Source organism: Lathamus discolor, chromosome 6 (assembly GCF_037157495.1).
Source record: "Lathamus discolor isolate bLatDis1 chromosome 6, bLatDis1.hap1, whole genome shotgun sequence".
NCBI lineage: Eukaryota > Metazoa > Chordata > Aves > Psittaciformes > Psittacidae > Lathamus > Lathamus discolor.
The window spans coordinates 21266482-21288167 of record NC_088889.1 but is presented as its reverse complement, the minus strand read 5'-3'; the positions used below and the strand labels follow the sequence as shown (position 1 = coordinate 21288167).

The 21686-nt window shown below is 38.1% G+C and overlaps 1 protein-coding gene across 3 annotated transcripts in view; it reads right to left on the bottom strand.

Annotated features, from left to right (window-relative positions):
* Window positions 1-21686, bottom strand: part of BRF1 (BRF1 RNA polymerase III transcription initiation factor subunit) — a 221134-nt gene that overhangs the window by 140163 nt on the left and 59285 nt on the right. For 2 of the 3 annotated variants that reach the window (XR_010613570.1, XM_065683412.1), the window contains exons 4-5: window positions 10559-10590; window positions 1181-1253 (exon numbers count right to left, since the gene is read on the bottom strand). Coding sequence is in view for 1 of the 3 variants with exons in the window: in XM_065683412.1 (XP_065539484.1) it covers window positions 1181-1253; window positions 10559-10590 (105 nt within the window). In the remaining 2 variants the exon portion in view is untranslated. Of the gene's footprint in view, window positions 1-1180; window positions 1254-10220; window positions 10284-10558; window positions 10591-21686 lie in introns of those variants that run through there. The other variant, XM_065683414.1, reaches the window with a different exon arrangement.

Below are 21686 nucleotides of genomic sequence, written 5' to 3'. Positions count from 1 at the left end.
AGGTCTTTTTTTCAAGTATCTGACAGTCATTACTGATGAGCCAGTTAGAAGTACAGGGTTTTTTACAAATTTCTTGCATCATCATGACCTTGGAAAGAATATTAAAGCAGCAGTCTAAACCAGCATTTTTCCATGTGTAACAAGTACCTATACATTTAATTGAGAAGGGTTTTCTGTTTGCCTGTTCCTAAGCTGCATTAATTTTGACCTTGAAGCTAAGCCACAACACAAATTCTGCCCATTCTGTCTTAAAAAATAAAGGCAATAAAAAATAAGGCAAGTGAATTATTGAAAATAAGTTTTTGCCAAATATCAAGCTATGCTAATGAAGTCAGCACACCACTACAGCTGATAGCTGTGCACTGCCACATTCTATCTGGATGCTGTTATGACAGTGCTCAATATGTGAGCTGCGGGTTCTCTTGCTGCAAAGGCAGGTAGTTAGGTGCCTAGCTGAGTACATCTGAAGGGGGGAGTATGTGTATTGTATACAAAGGCATCTGATGCTCTCAGTATAGATTAAGGAGTGTGGGAGTAAGAGTGGGTAAAGATACAGAAATAAAATTCCTGCACAGAGGTGGTAGCAGTCACAAAGCCTCTCTATAAACAGTCTTTTAACTGGAACTGGCATAAACTCCCTTGGCTTAAAAGCTATAGCCTAGACAATACCTTTTTTACCCTTATCACTGTTACAATTTCAGTGATGACTTGCCAATTAAAGTTATTCATATGCTTGAAAAAAGTTGCTTCTTTTCCATCAACCCAACTGTATTTCAAGCTCTGAACAACTCGGCTACAGGTGATGGACAAATAGTGAATTTGGCAAATATTCAAACACTGCATCTCTGTAGAACCAAAGTGTGACAGGCCTGTGTGAGCTTGCAGATATACACAAGTTTGTTATACGTGAGCCCCGTCTTAGCATAGCTTGGAAAAAGCAACAAAATTATTTTTAAAAGAAAACAGCATCTAGCTCCCAAAACTCTTACATAAAGGAGAACAGACTCCCATAGTCAGCAAAGCTCTTCTGCCTTGACTGATTCCAGCTTCACTTTTAAAGGTACCACTTTTGCATTTGGCACACAGTACTATGTCTATCTATACGCATACATACGCATTCTTGTCACGTAACCATGCAAAACCCACACGCAAATACTCAAAAGTCAACTCAAAAAAATACCTATAGCTGGAGCGTTTATGCAGAGTTCTCTGGCCAACAGAAGGAAAGTTTTTCCCAGCACATAGACATTCACCTATTTAAAAGACAAAAAAACCCCATTATTTAAATATTAAACCACAGATGTTTTAAATAGAACATTTAAATGGAAAGGAAAAGAAGAAAACAAACCCCAAACAAACCCTGACTTTTGAATTCTTAAACAACCTGCTTTTAAGAAGTTCAATTGAAGTAATACAAGCGATATTCATGAACACTTGGTACTTGTCAAAAGCTGCACAAATTAGCATTGTAAATCAAAGCAGAAGTTTATATTGAAAAAATGAAAAGAAGCTGTTCTTCATGCTCTTCAGTGAGTTCTGTTGCTCTGTAGTACTTGGACAATTTTTCAGTTGTTACCTAACATTGTGATATTGAGCAGACTTTAATATAACATCAGTATATATAAAGTGTCATTTGTCTTACACCATAACAAAACCTGAGCAAATACTCACAAGTTAGTACAAATTTCAGCTCTGCATGATCATGTGAAATGGGATAATTAAGTATTGCACAAGCACACACAAACTTTTCCATCAAAGCAAGGAGTGGTGCTAGATGCCCCAGGGGTTATTTGTCATTTCTTACTCTCCAGACATTGCCCCACACTACCCTACATTAAAAAAAGATAAATTCAGAAAAACCCTCAGCCACAGCATTCCAGCCAGGGAGCCAGGGACAGAGTCCTGAACCCCTCCTTCACTGTGGCACTCAGGAGGACATAAATAGAGGGGAGGAGTTGCTCTTTATACTCTGATGTGCAATTAATAACATAGGCAACTACATTTGTATTTTAAAAGTCTGAGGAAGTTTTCTTTCACTAGTTTTGTGGTCAGCAGGAAAGGCAGGATATACTGTAGTTTCTAATCAGCCCCAAACGTTCCCACGAAGCAACGTGATCACCTTGCTCCCCACAAGGCGTATGTAAAGGTCAAGGTTAGCATAAAACATGCCATTCTCCTACACTCCAAATGTGTATATTTTTGTATTTTAAGGCTACTATATACTCTATTGCTTTTATGTGACACAACTGTCCCTCTCTTTCCTATGCCAGGATAGTGAAGGTGTTTACTAAGCAGTTACATAGCTGAGTTGCTGATTATGGCAGAAGCCTATGTAAATAAAAATATCCTGTTACTGTGTATATTCTCTTTCAGTTTCACAAGAGCTTTACCAACAACAGTTTAAAACCAAACTTTCCTTCCAAGTTTATAGATGCGTCTACAAAGATAGATAGCAAAAATGCATATATATATAAACAAAACAAAAAAGACTGACATATTTTCACCTAGCACATCAAAATCTGAAATGTTCTTAATGTCAATTTTTCCTCAAATTTAAAAAAAAAATTAAAAATAAGAACTTCAACGAAATCCTCAGAATAATCATGTATCCTGAAAGTGACTGTGCATTCAAGCGTACATGCAATGGTAATTCATTTCACATTTAGTGGAAGGTGTTGGGTATCTATCTGTCATGCTGTGTCTGACCAATGATTGGACTGGCCCAGAAGATACAAATGTATATTCTCAAATTTTACTGTCCTCTTTTTTCCTGAAATACCAGACAACACAGAAACACTATTCTATGAGAAAGAAGTGAACAAAATATACCCTTTGCATAAGAATAATATTTCTTTGGAAATAAGTTACTGAATTTTTATACAGAAAAATAAGCACTTAATGAATCTGGCAATTCATATAGGAGTTTGAGAGTATGTGACTTTCCATAAGCCACAGAGACAGAACAGACATTACTACAAGAAAGCATCCGCAGTGTTTCAGTTGGCTGTAGATGCTCTAGATTCATTGCAAGCTTGGAATGGCTTGTTTTGACCTTTTGTCTAAAAATTAACAAAGAGCGGGGGCTTGGCTGTAGCTTCAGCCTTCTAAGTTTGCCAACCAAGTTACTGTAAATCTTAAACCTCATCACTTAGATCTTGTTCTGCAAGGACGATTTCACTGCACAAATCAATAAAGTTACTTCAGTGGAGACAACTACGTATGATGTTTCCATCAGAGGCTTCAAACTCATCTAGTTCTTTCATTTTAGTCTAGAAAAAAAAAACCACCCTGAAATTCAGACAAGTATTTCTTGTTATGGCTTTTTTGTCACAACTTCCAAATATTTGATGTGTGTCCCCATCAAACCATCCCACTCTCTAAGAAACTGCTTCCAAGCAAACTTTCCATAAACGCGATCATCAAAGAACAAATAAATATGAAGAGGCATAAAGTAGCAGGGCTTTAAAATTAAGTTCTAACAATCAAAGTGGGTGCCAAATTAAATGTAAAGCAAAGACAAATGCATAATAAAATTGCTCAATCACAGTTTATCTTCCTCTCCTTGGCCTAACTAAAGTCTAAGGATCCATGGTCTATTTGGGAAGTAACATACTTAAATCTAACCTGCTTTTCCACTTCACCCACATCATCAGTGTTTTATGACCAACTTCAAGGTGTAGGCAGTACATTTACACAAGGTAATAAATTCAAATAGAAATGGTACATCAGGGAATTTCTTTCTTTTAATCATAAGTGAATTTCTTTGCAGTTTCTGGTTACTACCAGAAAGCAAGCATAATATACAGTGGATTACATGCTCTGTATTGTTTTCCTAGTGAAACACATGTTTTTGATGCCAAGATAAAGTCACAAAAAGAATCACGAATATTTAATTGCTTCCAGTTTTCCTGGTAAATCAGTAGGAAAAGAAACTTAAGGCCCTCTTGAACAATACATTTCTCATCTTAAAAAATTACCAGACAGTCACAGGTTCTGGGACATTTCTCATAAATGGAAAACTAAAGATGGCATAAAGCTCATCCAGAAATCTGTAATGCCACTGAACTGCTGAAACATGATGTTTAAGATCTTCTCGGTTTAGTGGAAGAAGGCCCTTTCACTAAAATTTTATGCTACTGTCACTAATTTCAACTATTACTCATGCACACATACATCCTGTGACAGATGAGATACGATATATAATAGGCTCATAGACAGAGTCTTTCTTTACTCTCATCATTTGTATGGGTTTTTTGCACTTCATTAAGCTTAGAAAATTGAGAGAATTAATTTAGAGGCCTACTTTAATTTCTAGTTCTTTCTTCATTAAGAACTTCTTATAAAAATTCATATACTACAATCCATCAAAAGCTTAACACTCCAAATTTAGAACCATATGACATTTTGCATTCATAAACCTTGATTTTATATAAGTCCTTAGAATGATGAATAAACAAAAACGCCCTTCTAAAAAGATGTGTCTGGCTTAGGCTTGAATTGGTGCAACTTTAAAGCTTACCACATTGACTTCGGCCTGTTTGCCCTCCTCTTAATTTAAAAGAATCATCCTGAAAAACAGTATATCTCCCAACTCTGCCCAGTCAAAACTGTCAAAGTGTTACAATTCTTTTTATAGACATTCATAAGACATGCACTTTTTGACTGCAGTATTTTCATCAGATATTAAAATTTCCTAAACTTGATGCAATCACTAGGTTCAAGCATCAACACCTAATACAAGAGTGGCGGCGACCTCTGTCAGAGGGGATATTTTAAAGTATCTGCATACCCTGACAGTTTTTACTGCATTATTTTACATTCTATTCACATTTAGCAAAGTTTATAAACATATGGACCTGACACTGAATTGTTGATTTTTTTTTCAAAGAAAAACAAAACCCAGAACAAAACGAAAAATCCCAACCCAACAAAAACTGCAATGCTTCAGCAGGAAGACATCTTTCTGACAAAACTTTGCTCACCAAGGCACTGCAAAAAGAAAACAACCAACTGTTTTCACTCTGAAGTTTTTACAGGAGGACTTAAGATTCTCAAAGATGCTATCCTTTACCAATAGTTAGTTTCTGCTCTTATTATAGAAGACTGTATATTAGTTAAAAACATGCATTTGGAGAAGGAATGGCGTCCAATTATTCAGTTACATCTTTACAGAAAGATTCTTCTACTTGGTATACCCTTTGCCCTTCACAGTATTTTTTGGAGACAGTGTCTTTTCATTTCACATCTGTCAGTCATCAGATGCTGATTTCAAAGGGACAGTTCCATAGGGACTTTTACCCTTCCGTAATTCCTTCTTGCTTTCACATCATGCCTGATGTGTTCACAAATTCCAATATACTTCCACTTTAAGAAGCAACAACAAATTTCCTTGTTTCCACCAACACAGGATTTCAGATGTTCATTAGGCTAACTACCTTCCACAATTTTAAACTCTCTTTGGGAAACAGGGAATCTCCTACTCATACAGTTACTAGGTCACTTTATCTTGTGGACAGTAGCAGAAAATAAAGCTGCCATCATTGAACAAAAGTTTTTGCTTCACCACAAGTTCCATAAATGTATAAATCAAGACTCTTTTCACTATGACCGACTTCCAAAAAGACCTTTCAAGACCATGGTGTGGCATTCTGTGAGCATGTTACAAACGGTAATGATGGTTAAGGTATTCTTTCTTTTAGAAAGACAAAGACTGGGCAGTTGGAACACGATGAGAATTCACACTGTGAAACATCCATGGCTGCTTGCCTAAATAATTAAGCAAGCATGAAAAGCAAATGAGTTTTTAAGGAGAGTGTCTGTTGCTGGGGAAAGAGGCACCTGTGGTTATTTGATTCATTATTAACATTTCTAGTATAGTAATGCCTGAAGGTCCCAACCAGGTTGTTTAAATTAACTCAATCAACATAGCAATTTGCATAGGGGCAATAAAGGCAAATGAAGTCAACATGTTAATAACTTTAAATTAACAAAGGGTATTAAAAACTAAAGCAAATAAATGTAGTCTTAAAAAAATACTCCATTTTACCCTTCTGCACACAAACTGAAACTTTTTTTTTAAATCCATATTGCAACCAGAACGTTACATTTAACCTCGAAAGACAATACACAAGACTACAAACACATACCAAACTCAGCTTGTCAGACTGCAGTTCAAAGAGACACAAATCAAAATTAAGCAGCTTCCTCTTATGCTATGCTTTACAGTGTCGCCTTCAGCCTGAGGACTCTGCAGGGACAATCTACTTTTGCTAATCACATACGGGGTAGACCTAGAATTCTTCCTCCACCACCACAGCAGTACAATAGAGCATTATCATAACACATATGCAAGAAAGTCAAAGTAATTTGCAACAAGCATAGAAAAATCAGGGAAGCCAATGCTTACCTTCAGAAAAAACAAAGTGTCCAAAATCTCACAATAAAAATCCTTCTGGACAAGAAACTACTGTTACTTGACTAAACAAATTGAAGGTAAAGAAATAGGGAATAAGAACTGTGTGTTGAAGTGGAAGAGAGACCAACAGAGGACTAGACCAAGCAAGTACTGGTTACTGACTTTTTCTTCCTATGTGGTTTCTTCCTTTATCTAGAACTGTAGCACAGTTCAAGCTGGAATGGATCTCAGCAGGTCTCCAACCCCAACCTCCTGCTCAAAGCAGGGTGAGCTACAAGTAGAGACCAGGTTCCTCAGAATCTTGAAAACTTTGATTAACAGAGACTTCAAAACTGCTCTGAGCAGCCTGTTTCAACACTTGGCTGTCCTCATGGTGAAAAACCTTTCCATGATATCAAGTCAAAACATCTCATTCTAATTAATTATTAATGTTGCTACTAATCCTTCTGCTGCAGACACCCGTAAAAAATCTGGCTCTGCTTAACATCTTCTAAGTATTAGCCTTATTTAACAGTAGGACACACCAAAGGCACACTAAAAATTATATTCTACTAGGCTAATTGGAGATCAGAGCACTGCAAACACTTCTTCCCAAAGTCTTTCATGACCACATTGCAAAGACCATGACCCTGGAGATGACAAGAGTCTGAAAAAAAAAAAACCCTGCCATTTGTGAGGATGAGAAGGGCAGCATTTCACCACAGAAGATCAAAACTTTAGCCAAATACTTCTCCAGGTGCAAAGAATGAGGTGCTCAAACAGATGACCAACCCTCAACTGTTCAAAAGTTGGGCCAAGGCTAGACAAGCTTCTCAGCTCTCCGAAATAAGCAAGGTCTGTTGCTTAGACTGGATTAACAAAAAAGCAAACAAAAGGCCTGATTACAGACCTCTCTAAAGACTATATTTGCAAGTAAAATGCAGTACCTGAAAATATTAAGTACTTTCCCTGTCAGAGACTGATGACTGATCACCCTTCCAACTCAATCAACATGCAGCATGGCTGATCTGCACAAGGAAGAAGCCTGATTTGGAGCAGTGATCTGGGCATTTTCAGATAATACTTTAAAGTCTAAATGTACTAGAAGCATACTGAACCTGACAACACTTCCAACAGGTTTCCAAGACATAGGATATATTTCACCTGAGGATAAAATCGGAGAAAAAGTACCAAGGAAACTGCTTTTACAACTAAAAAAAGGCAACGACATTTGGCTTTTTCCAAGATGACAGCAATTTTGAAGCTACAAAAACTATTATGAAATGTAGCAGTTCTCCAGTGGAACAAGACAAACTCCTGCATCTCAGTCATCATAAGAGAAAAGCATAAGAGCATAAGAGAAAAACTGACATGACTTCTTAAACAGACTGCCATTAAACAGTGAAAATTAGTCTCCTCTATTCTAAGTTTTAGCAGTATAATACTATTCTAAAACTGTATTAAACTACAGGGGGCAGCTTTTTTTTATTCTTTTATGGGGAATGGGGGACCAAATCCCAAAGCAACTCAGTAAAGACAGGAAGAGAGGTTGGGCAAGTAATAGAGACCAGAGCTTAAGAGGCCACTCTTATGGGTTTGGTTTGGGATTTTTTTGTTTGTTTTTAAAAAGCTAAACAGATCAACAAGAGAGAAAGAACACAAATATATTAGGTCATTAAACAAACCATGTGTTGCAGGTAACAGCAGATTCAAGTCTTCTTCATATCACTCTTACTTTTAACTACCACCTTTCTTATGTTGTGAGTCACAAAGGGCTTTAACTCTCCTAGGGCTTGCAAGACACTAGTTGCAGGTCACTGATGTGGAGGGTGTCATTAAGTGGGATGCAGACGGGCATTGCTAATATTGCTTCCAGCTGCAAGATGGCAGAAGGAAGCAATGAATGGCCTTTTCCATGGGCTTTCATTTATCTTTTTTGCTGGTAGCTAGAGTTACAAAACTTACTTTTTGTTTTGCTTTTAGATGAAGCAATGCACAAAAGGTTGTTCCACTTGTTTTTCTACCCTCAAATGAGCTGAAACCTATTTCAAGGTGTTCTGTAACTCACTCAGTAGCCTCCATAATGACACTTGGTAAGGATGGTTCATGTGGTAACTCTCTTCAAAAAATCCCCGCAGTCAGATGATTAGCAGCCCTGCAGGTCCCATCACCTCTCACACAACCGAGCCGCATCAAGCAGAAAATGCTAAAGAAAAATCTCAAAATCTGCTATTAGCATCTAAGCAAGAGTTAGTGAGTGAAGCTCAGCCGTAGCGCATTGCTTAGACTTTCAGATGTGACTTTTTCCTGACATAAAATTGACACCTCTCTCACTTTACCAAGAAAAACAGTTCCCTGGACCACTCTTGCCACATTTTGTACAGATGAGTGAACAAGTTAAATGTTTTGGAAAGATAATACCACTGCCATTACTACTACTACTGCTAACAACCTTTCTTTTCCTCTAATGCCATTCACATCCCAATTTCAGGATAGGAAAGCTGCCCTTGAAAAAAAAAAAAGAGGCACTTCAAGGTAATCCAGTACAATCTAATGAGGTAATTGCTCTTCTTTATTTAGGCACAAAATCTGTGGGCAAAGGAAGCAGAATCTACTGATGCTTTTTGCCTGGGCCATAAACATCTTGCCACCAAGTTTTTGTTGGTTTTTGTTTCTTTTTTTTGTTTGGTGTTTTTTGAGGGGAGAGAAGGAGGGCAGACCATTTTGGTTTGGCGTGGGGGGGGTGGGTGCTTGGGGGGTTTTGGGGAGTTGTGGGGTTCTTGGGGTTTTTTTTGTGTTTTGATTTGGGGAATTTTTATTTGAGGGGATGGGGTTGTTGGGGTTTATTTCCGTTTTGGGGGGGTTTTGTTGCTATTTTGTTGGAATTTTTTATTTTTTATTTTTTTGGAGAAGGGAGGGGATAAGGAGTGGGGAAGGAGTAAACAAGCTCCAGGTGGAGGAGAAATGAAGCTAGGACCTGAAAACTTATTTGTAAGTTCTTCAATGTGACTTTCTGCCTAGCTACAGTTAACAATGACATTTAACATTCCTGTTTGCTCAGATTCACCTTAAAGAAGCTATAAAGCAGAGCACATCTTAAGTCTTCACACAGTTAAATACATAAATACAGATAATGATACTGAAATTTTGCATTTTTCCTCTTTCCCTACTATTAATCTATTCCTGTCTCTCCCATCTCTTCAGTCACCCCTCTTTAACGTTCTGGTCCTCACAATGCCCCATCTCCCCACCTTTTCCAGCTGGCATATACAGAGGGGGAAAGACAAATTGTTCAATCCTTCTTGCCTGTGCTTGCTGACAATACTGTTTTCTTTTACAGATACAATACCCACTTTTCTTCACATTGTGTGACTATTCTTCATATTACTGTCATCACTCTATTTCATAACAATCACCATGAAAAATCACCAGTGTTTAGAAGGAAATAAACCTCCCACTCTACACATGCATTATTTGGTTATAAGTAATCAAAATAATTCAGTAAGAGTTTAGAAGAGAGAAAAAAATTACTCTTTTTTAGGAATTAAAGATTCATTTGATTATTGCAATTCCAGCAGATTGCTTCAAGCAATAAATAGTCTTTACAGGGATGCCATTTACCAAGACAGCTGGGAAGACAAAAATAGATGCAACTAACCTACTCACATTGTATGTAAAACAGTTGTAACATGGAGAATGAGCATAAGAGCATATGTCATTAGAGCTTTCTAATTCCACATACAGAGCAAGTATGCCTTTCTCTCAAAATAAATTTTATAAACCACGTCTCTGTAGTGCGCTAATCCATTTAGACAGTATTACCTACCAAAAAAGCTATTTCGGTCTTCAACAACTGTTGTTTTAAAAATGTGTAGCATCTGACTCTGTGCCATTGCAGTGACTCTGAATCCTGATGAAATGATCATACTAACTCTCAATGCATTATATGTAGCATTCAAGGAAAAAAAAAATAAATTAACATTTAATTTTACTGAACAATTGCTCAGATTTATAAACCCAGTGATTTTCCAAGTCAGAATTTTTAGAGAGAAATTAAACCATCCCAGACAGCCCACACTGACAGCTCTTTGCTTGCAATCAATCTTAAACTTTAGCAATTCAAAAGTTTCAAATAGTAATTAAAAAAAAAAAAAGATACCTTACCTGAAGAAGGTCACTGAGGTCAAGTAACATGTCTGCGAGGAAGTCAAGGAACATACATGCTTGTTGAATGTGACACTGTTTCTTAATTTCATTAGCAACCCCAAAAAGGAAGCAATAAACCCAAGCTTAACTGTCAAATAAATCAAATACAGACTAGGCACTTTGATGCACCACTTCTGCTAACAGACAGCACCCAGCTAACAGTTCAGCCCTCCCAAAAATCCTGCCAGTACCTGATGCATTTACTACACAAGCTGTCCATGTGAAGTGATGGTCTCAAAGAACAAGCCAACACCTTGTGCGACTTAAAATGCTCACCATACAAGGCAGCCAAAGAAAGACCCAATGATAACAATAAACCAAGTAACTGCATCAAGATAGAATACTCTTATTAAACTTCATTTAAGAACAAAGTATTCTAAGTCTCCTATGCCACCTTAGGAGCACAGGGTCCCGGAAAAACAGATGGAAGAGCAAAATAAGAAACCTGCAGTAAGTTTCTGTTGTCTTCATAGAAGAGGACCTGTCAAAGAACTAGGAAAAGAAAGCAGCTTTGGCTACTCACTTCTCTGACCAAGCAAATCACAGCTGTTAACTATGAGTTTTCACTCCGTCCATCATATCCTACACTACTGAAAAAATATTAGGTCACCATCTACTAGTCATTATAGGCACCCTTGGAACTAATAATAGCTAAAACTAAGCCAAAACCACTACAGGTTTCTATTAGATTGCTGAAAGCAAGCACACTGATAAAAACATTATCTTGACAGTATCTAGAAAGAAAAAAAGCAAGAACCATTAAGCTTAAGGTGCAAAGGTAGTCTTCTCACTGCAATCAAGGTAAGGAACATATGCTGGATCTCCTATCATCTACTCAGGTGTGGTTTACATGTTGTAAATGGTTCCGGTTTTACCAATAAAAGGAGTGTCAAGATAAAGTATGAGAGAAGGAGAGTGAGGCAGGCAAATAAAATATGTATGTGGGTGTGTGCGTGCATTTGTGTGTGTAGCAATGTGTTGAGAAATCCAGTATTAAAAGAAACACAGGGATGTCAGTATAGTTTGGTACATCATGGTAATGCAAGTATTAGCGTATGATGTTCTTAAAGTATGCCAGAGTAATAAAGCACACTTTCTTCTAAGTATAATTAGCCATGGAAGAATAATTCAGGTCATGTAATCAGTTTATACATAAACATATGCCTTGTTAAGAATTTTCATCCTTGAGCATTTCTATCCTTAGTTTGCATTTGAAATTGTATGAATTTAGAACTCAAAATTTGTTATAATATCCAATACCTTATGTTGTTATTTGGTGAAAGCCGATATTAGCATTAAGAAAACACAGCATAGCTGGGTATTTATTTAGTTGAAAACTCAACATGTCTCTGAAAAAATCCAAAATCTATTGTAGATAGTATTATGCAAGACATTAATCTTAAACTTTAAGACAGTAAGGAAACTGTTAACAAAACCAATCTGTAAAATATACAGCTTAAATTTACACACAGCAATACTGAAATTGATGCAACTTTTTTGTCAAAGTAGTAAGAGAAAAACTGAAAAACTTTAACAACCCAGTTGCCAAGAAACCATAATTGTCAGCTCATCAAACTAAGCTAACAGTTCAGCTCCCCAAAAACTCCTGCCAGCATGTGCTGTATTTACTACACAAGTTGTCCATGTGAAACCACGGTCTCAAAGAACAAGCCAACACCTTGTGTGACTTACAATGCTCATCATACAAAGCAGCCTAAGAAAGACCCAATGATAAAAAAAACCCAGTAACTGCATCAAGATAGAATACTCTTATTAAACTTCATTTAAGAACATGAAGTATTATGAGTCTCCTATGCCAGGAAAAAAATACTAGGGAAAAAAAATAAAAAAAATGCTAGGGGAAAAAAGAAAAATCACCCACCATACCAATTTTATGCTTGAGACATCACAGAATGACTTGGGTTTGGACAGGCCTTGCAGATTATCTTGTTCCATCCCCCTGCCATGGGCAGGGACACCTTCCACTACACCAGGCTGCTCAAAGACCCATCCAACCTGGCCTTGAACACTGCCAGGGATGAAGCATCCACAGCTTCTCTGGGCAACCTGTTCCAATGTCTCACCACCCTCACAGTGAAGAGCTTCCTAGTTTCTGATCTAAATCTCCCCTCTTTAAGCTTAAAGCCTTTTTACAAATGTAGTGATAAGTCTCCCACCAGCTTTCCTGTCAGCCCCTTTAGGTACTGGAAGCTACCCTAAGATCTCCCAAGAGCCTTCTCTACTCCAGGCTAAACAAGCCCAACTCTCTCAGCCTATCTCCATAACAGAAATGCTCCAGCTCTCTGATCATCTTTGCAGCCAACACTGGACTCGCTCCATGAGGTCCGCGTCCCTTTTGCTGAACACAGCACTGTTGATGTGGTCTCACGAGTGTGGACTACAGAAATATTCTAGGTCTAAAAATGTTCCTAGCTTCTACTGACCTGAAGTGTCAGGTTAATCTATGCCTACCCTGGGATACCTTCACCACTGAGATACACTAAAATTATCACTCACATCTGATAGATTTCATCACATTTTAAGAGGAGGGAAAAAAGAAAAAAGGAACACCACCACACACACCAGAAGGAGCTCAGAGGTTGTTGGGGCACCAGACTGAGCAGCTGAGTTGTCCTAAGGTCGGTCTGCTGTCACTGGAGACAGAGGGTGAGTTAGAAAGAACATCACTGCCAAATGCTAACTCAGATCTTAGGTGAGCCAGAGAACTACCTTCCTAACCTAGGCATTTCAGTTACAGCCACGAAATCTGTATACCAAAGAATTCTCCATCCTCCTCAAACCATTAAAAACACTTTAGTGGAAGACCTAAACTTAACACATTACAAGTGCTCAGGCTTTATTACTATAAGAAAAAGCACCTCTTTGTCCAAGCCACAAGAAACAGAGAGTATTGTATGCATTTACAATGACATGAAATTAGAGCTAAGAAGCTGGGAAATCCACTTGCAGTGATCAGGCAACTCTGAAGCAATTTAGAGCTACACTATACGTGTTCTAACATACATTTGCTTTGCTTCTTGGAGAAGTTAGTTCAAGTGTCCACTGAAATTGTAAGCAAAGGTCACATTAAAAATGTGACATTTCTGGATTTTATTTAAGGTAGCCTCCAGCAATCTCTCTCCCTGACTAGGCATGTAGCTGCTACAGCAAAGCAAAAGCAAAGGGGAAATTTGAGTCATGCAGTAGCAATGGGTTGGCCTTTACTGTGAATATTGTGAGTGCAATTATCAGCAGGAAGTAGTTTTAAAAACAGGCAGTTGTTTTCAAACTCTTTTTCAGAGTTGGAACAGTTCAGGAGAACATACAACAACAGCTGAAACCAGCAGATAATACCTGCCCTGGGTTTAGCAGTAGCAATCAGTTTTTCTGACTGTTTTCAATGTGTATTCAAAAATTATACAATCATAAGATAAATGCTTTCTTTGAGGCTGAAAGAAAACAGTGATAACTTCACAGAGAGAGACTGCTAGCACATGGAAAAGTTCTCTCAAAGGGATAGAAAGCTACTGATATTATAGATATACATATACAAAATAACAGGACATAAACACAAGGAGACTTAGGTTATAAATGTGCCCAATTAAAAATATAAAAAAAAAGAAGAAAAAAAAAGGCATGAACAGTTTCAACTGCTTTTCCTTTGCTGTTCATTCTTTAAGCTGATTTCACCAAGGTAAGCAATGACTGTCCATCACTACAAATGTTTAAATCAAAATGAGAAGAGTCTAAAGGCTTTACTTCAAAAGATTTAATTCAAGGGAATCCTTTGACCAACATGATGCAAAAGGTCAGACCGAGAGGCCAGAACACTCCCTTTCTGCCTTTATAATCTGGTAATCTGTGGATAATGTGAGAGCACCATGAATCACCGCAATAATGGTCTCATTCTCAGCAACAGAAGAAACAAATGTTCATGATGAAATGAATAGTATCGGAAACTTAAATCCAAAATACCCAAACAAGTGTGCATTTGTATTTTACACAGACCTACATTTTACATATTCCAGCAGCCCTGAAGTACTTATATGAAGCAAAATCCCCTTGGTTTTCAGTATTAACATTTAGCAGGAGGCAAAACTGCCATTTGCAAATATATTTGCCAGTACATTTGCAAATAAAGAGATGCAGGAATAAATTGTGCAAGATGCTTTTAAAATAACAACTGTAATTTACAACAGAGTCATTCCCCCTCCTAATAAATAAATCCCACTTTAAATGTCTGATAATTTACAACTCTCAGGAAGCCTTCAAATATTAGTTCATGCTACTGTGTCAGAATTCTTCCACCACGTAGCATGTCCTATCTAGGAGATACAGGCACATGTAAGCAGCACCGAGAAGACAGACTAGTAATTTACATCAGTTAGTTTTCCTCAGTTACCCTCAAAATGGTTTTGGTATGATTTGTTTTGGGTTTTTTCTTACTTATTTTTACAAGCTTACTACAAAATCAGCCATATACCAGAAAGAGGACTAATGCCAAGGAATCTTGACTGCAAGCACTCAGCAGAAATATGACATCTTTAAGAGCCATGCCGTCCACTAACGAAGCATCACCTTTTTACAGTTGAAGCAAAAAGGCCTTCTGTTTCTAACACAAAAAGCAGAGCCATTAAATATATAAAATATTTAAGTATAAAGTCATACTCCGTACTCAACAAAAGCAAACCAACTGGCTGCAAACAAAAAAGCAAAGCTTAATAGGAAAGCTGACTGAAAAGCAAAACTCATTTTTGCATATTAAAACAATTTTTTTCAAGTCCGTAATGAAACAAAATAATTGCAATTTCAACATTAGGGTTCTGTATAAGCTACATAAGAGATGGAAATTTCCCAGAAGCACTTACAATAACAAACACACAGAGATAAGACAAAAGGGAAGGTGGACGTAGAAGTGGAGTGGTATGAGGGTGACAAACTAGTGACAGCATTTGGCTGGCCCTGGACCTAGTTTTCCCCCTTGCGGATCAACACCCAACTCACAAATATCCTGTTCCGTATTTTCATACACCAAGTTGACTTCTGATTATGACTTATTACGATTATCTCTCTCCTGCTTTACAAACTTGCAAACCATTTTAATTAGCAATTAACTAAAACTGACAGCACTAATTGTTTAAACACTTCTCTTCCCAGCAACACTGAACTAAAATGATTATAAAATAAAAACCAAAACCAACTCTTTTGTAGAAAACTCATTTCTGACACCTCTAACAAAAGCTTTCCCTTGAGGCTGAAATCTTACAGAGCCAAAGTCTCTTAAGTTTGCAATTGTGTCTGTACACAGTCCACATAGCACAAGCCACACTCGCATATATAAACAAAACCCAGCATTTAGCAAACCGAATTGGTAAGCACAAATGCCAATTTTAGAAAAAGCTGTCTTTATTTATGTGTACATTAATGCATGATTAAGTAAAAAAAAATGCATTTTGGTCCATCCTCTTTTGCACACAGCTGCATGCCTAAAACTTTTCCTAAAACTATGTTTTTCTATATTCTGTATTCTAAAATCCCCAGCTAAGGACAAAAGGCAGTGCCACACTCCTTCCCCAGGTAAATCAGGATGTTTCTCTAGTAGTCCCCTTTCAGCATGTGCACTGTCACCATCTTCATACTTAAGACAGAGTTTTCAGCAGTAATTCACAGAGTCACAGAATAGTTTGGGTTGGAAGGGACCTTAAAGATCATCTAGTTCCAACCCCCCTGCCACGGGCAGAGACACCTCCCACTAGACCAGGATGTTCAAAACCCCATCCAACTTGGCCTTGAACACTGCCAGGGATGGGGCAATTCAGCACTGTACAACCACTTAGACAGATTACTAAAAATGAGACAGGCGTTCTGGGCTGCATTCAGCCAGCCTGATTTCATGGCATTAACTGAAAGGGTTAGAAATGCAGTGTTTTGGTTCACCTAAGTTCTGAATTAGCTTTTGATCCGAGTTCTCCTCTCCTCTATCTCCAGTGACTGTACACTATAGTCTAGGGCACCTGGGCTGTTGACTGATGCCATAGCTGGTTAGACAGGATGGATCCAACCCTGAAAGCTACATCAGCCTTCAGACTCCCCAGTGCACATACAGTTCAGCCTTTACTAAATTAATGCTGTAGCTTTTCTTCATAATTGCGTTCAGAGGCATTCCCATTTAGAGATACATTTTCAAAAGCATGCCAGCTGAATATAGCTGAATATGCAGCGAGTGCTCAGCACTTCTGAAAATGCTGCCCTGAGAGAGTACAGTCTTCAAAGGACTGGGGCTAGGCTGTACTCCTAGTGTTACTGACTTAAAGTAAATAATCTGCTTTATGGGATATTGCAAAGTATTTACATACTTGCATGTAAATTTAACACAGCAGAACACAACAAAAAGAAAAGTAAAAACATACATTTTTTTCTTCCCAAAGCGCCTGTACAGTTAACTCGCAGTTATTCAGTATATCAAGATGGATCAAATATGCAAAGAATATTTGTACTAAGCTACTGAAAGAATAATCTAGTTAGCATATTTGCTTTGGGAAAAGAAAATTTAAGCATAGAATGAAAATGTAAATATTAATTTAAAAGTTTTGAGACATAAGGTTAATCTTCAACCAGGATGATGTGACCATGTCTAAATAACAGTTGGCTATGTTCAAACAACAGAAGTCTCCAAACAAGAATGAGAGACCCCCTCCCTGAACAGTAAATTGAACAAGCACTGGTGAGGGAAAACAAGAGGTTGCTAGGAGAAGCAAGGTTTAAGGAAGAACTTGAAAGAAGAGCAGGGCTGGCAGACAAGAATGGGGAGAGGAGGCACCAGGAAAGGAGCAAAGCTCAAACTGCAAAGGAAAAAGAAACCAGAGTAAATAGTAAAATCACTGCAGAAAACATCCTGTGTCTGAAAAGAGTTCAAACACGAACAGGTATGAAATTGCACAGTCCAAAAATCCACCCAGAATGACCATTTGATAGCAAACTGGGCGTGAAAAAAAAGCAGGTGTAAAGGAGGACGCCAATAGTAAAGATTTAAGTAAATGTAAAGGAGTTCAGTTCTCTGTTTTCCCTATGTACAGTCTGTAAGTGTTATGACTTGTATCAACAGTGAAAGTTTCTGAAGTTTCACAAAACTCAGAGGTACAAATCTGCAAGAACTGCTCTGTGATGACAAGTGGGTATTCAGCACGGCAGCACCACACACGTTTGGAAACGGGAAGCAGCTGATTAGAGAGAGAAACCAGAAGCAGAGAAAAATCACTGCCGTCTTACAGGTGGCAAAGGAAAACCAGCACTGTCATGAGCCTGGCACTCTGCTTTTCAGAAAATTCCAAACGGGGGGAGAGGGAATACAAAACACACCACCAACCAAACCCACAACAAAACAACAACAAAAACCCCATACAAACCAAACAAATAAACCACAATAATCTCAGCCCTGAATTGGCTTGATCCCTGCCCATTACTAGCCCCATTCCTGGGCTGCAGCAATGTAGCAAACCAGCCTAGGGAACTGTTTAAATTCTAAAATATTTTTTTTCTTTTCTTTTTTTAAGTCCCTGTTTTCGAGTGGATTAACTCCCCACTTCACAGGCAACTGCACAAACACCTGGGCTGATAGAAGGCAAGGGACAGACTGGGGGAGGCCTGAGCAGGCAAGGACAAAGCAACACAACTTCTTTCTGAAGCCATGCCAGCTCATACTGGCTTAAAGCATTCATCAAAACTAGAGCCTGAGACAATCTCTCTGTCACTCATCCCACCTTCTCAAATTCCTCTTTAAAGTAACACTGTTCGCAGAGGTCTCCCTAGTTTGTTTCCAAACACAAAGACCTACCTTATCTGAAAGAGAAACCTTAAAATACATAAATAAGGACCAAAGCCTGCAGAATAACTGCTTTACAGTAGGCCAAAATCTTATAAAACTGGTAACACCTTCCTTGTTTTAAGTACATACATGGGTCCTGTGTGAAACTTCATTACAGTACAGCTCTGGTTTACGCACAGTGAACACCCAGCTATCTTTTCAAAAAGTAGCATTCTAGTGCTCAATTAAACCAGAACAAAACCAAATCTGTAGATACAGAATGCTTTACATTTTTCCATGATAGAAGGTAAGCTCTACATCTCTGCTTTCATGCTAATGCATTGGTATTAAGTGCTCCTCAGAGAATTCTCTCAACAGACCTTTGCTGGGATGGGAGCACAGCAGCTGCTGTACCCAGCACTGGGACATGGCAAGAATTCACACAGAAACTCAGATGCTGCTTTCCTGCCAGTATCAGTGAACTTGATTTATCCATGCACAGGCATTATCTAATATCTTGCATGTAAAACAGTGCCACTCGTTAGAAAGTTTGACACTAGAGCCTTTGTTTTGAGAAAAACAAAGACAATGAATTGCATCCCTGCTACTCTGAGGCCTTTGGTGGGAAGTACAATAATCAGATGTGTTAAATTTCGCCTTCTCAAAGGCCTTTAAGAGATTCGTATCAGCATATGTCACATTACACAATGACAGAATAAAGCCTTCTGTATCAGATGCCTGTAGGCACATAACTCTTTTTACCTTGACCTGGATACTTATCGCCATGCACAGAAGAGAGCCCCTGCCTTCACATCGCGGGCACTACAGGAGTATCTGTTCCCTAATTCCCGTCGATGAGAAAACCACACCTCTGCAGGCGGGAAAGTTCTCTGCATTCCCACCCACCCTCACACCTACAGCACTCCGTAGGAAAATACTGGGTGTAATGGATTTATGGATGTAGCTGGCTCTCTCCTGGGGCGAGGGCTGAGCAACACTTCCACAAATGCTACCGAACTGTTAATTGCTAGTCTTGTAGTAATCAAAGCAAGTTTGATTAGAGGCATTACAGTAAACTGGCAAGCTTAAACGCAACATGGAGCTGAAAACTGGGCGCTTTGGACTAGTTCATCAGCGGTGCTTGGAAGTCAGGACAACACACCACTTTCACACTGGTTGAACTCCTCAAAGCAGCCAAGTTTAGTCATTTTTGAAAACATGGAGCTAAACTGATGTACTGCATTTACTGCATAGAAAAACCCTGCGCAGAAAAAAACCCATGCTTTTACTTTAAGAAATGCCTACTCTAAACGTAAAAAAAAGGATGTCTACATGTTCACTGTAGAAGAAACCTACATACATCATACCAGCAAAAAGGTATACAGAATTTTATTTTTGTTAAAGAGAATTGCATTTTCTAACCTGGGCCTGTTTATGACACATAAATAGGAACTTATCCCAAATGAGTTATTATTATATTATTATGAGTTAATGAAGCATTTTATCAAATGTAGAACAATGCATCTTGCACAGGTATGCTTTAGAGTACCACTGCAAGACTGTTCAAGGGAGGTTTATTTAGCAGTACAGACTAGATAACTAGAGACTAGTTATTTAGTAGCATGGGAGGTCCGTTACCTCCTTGGACAGCTTTCCAGGTATCTTGGGATATGGTAACAGAAGCAACTGAGTTAGCATGTTTGAATTTACCAACCTGTGGACATGACACAGTATGCAGTCATGTCTTCACTTCCATTTCACAGCCATGCTCAAAAGAGGTATTACCCTTAGCTGTCACTGGCAGGGTGAGAAAATACCTTTAATCCCTGAGAGCCCAACAGAACAAGGCTCAAGAAGAATTAAAAAAAAAAAAAAGAGAAAATAAAAAGAAAAAATAACTGCAATAGCTTTTTAAACTTTAAAAATATCAAACACCAATTTTAAAAACCTTTCAGGGCTAGAGACAAGTGATGCATCATGCTTTGAAATGGATACAATTCTCAACATGACACATTCCCTTTCAAGGGCATAATATACTGTACTTTCAATTTAAAACAAATTTATGTTTTGGAAAGAATTGCCCCTAGAAAAAGATTAAATTTGGTCCTTGAACAAGTATAATACAGCAGGTGGAGGGAGGAGTCTACTGGCATGGAAGAGAGATGACATATCTCACATTTGAAGGTAGCTAACTTTTCAGAGCTCCATTACGAGAATAAATCTTTGAGATGATCTACTGAGAAGGGAAAACACAAAGTGTATCAAATGCCTGTGGCTGTATTTTATCTATATGAAAGGGTGGGAAATGTATGCTTCCCTTTGGGAATCAGTTTTTCCCAAGAAATTGAAAAGCATAGCCCAGAGGGACTTCAGGCTGTGCCTTAGGACACTAGGTTTCTGTTTCCATTTTTGCCAGTGCCACACAAAAAACATTTAATCATTCTTCAGCATGTTTTTAAGTTTCCCCATTCTTGGTAAAATGCTGTGAAATCTTCCGATTACTTTATTGTCATAATACACATCTGACTTTGGGGTTCTCAAGTCTCTCCACAGGGTCAGAGAAACAAGCTTTCAAATGTATTTCAGCTGTAATGTCCCTAGTAGGTAACTAACGTTACAGTCAACAACTATTTTTCAGACCATCTCCTTGACTTTGAAAGACCCAAGCTATACCCCATCCTAATGCAACACCCTGCTGTAACTAGTGAGTTTATGATATGCAAACCAACATAGAAATTTGTCCCCTCGTGCAAAATACGCAAAAGGACTTAAGAGCTAAGTTACATCCTGAGCTCCTTATAATAAAAAGAAATACAGTGCATATCACAGATTGAGTACACCTTTTCAAGTATGCCAGTCCTAATTTTCATGCCTCTATTATCCAAAACACATAGCTAAGAAGCTGTTAAAACAACTTGAAAATCCTTTATTCAGTTTAATATTTAATTGAATTTTGCATCAATTTGCTCTAAAAACATGCTGTAAATACACTTACCACTTCTCATTGTTAAAATTATAAAGCAAGCATCAACTCCTTGTTTACTGGTTACTCATCTTTATGAGGGAGTTCTTAAGAAGCAAAAGGAAAGCCCTTTATTGGGGTGAGGCACGTGAGGGAAAAGGAGGGTAGGAAGGGGTCAGAATTTACACAGTGGTGCCTTACTGAAAACTCAGGTCTTCGGTAAGCAATCTGCTGCAATTCTTCACTTGTCAGGGATTCTGAAATTCTGTTGGCATTACTGCCAGTATTTCCTTTACTCAAGTAGGAACTCCCAAAGCATC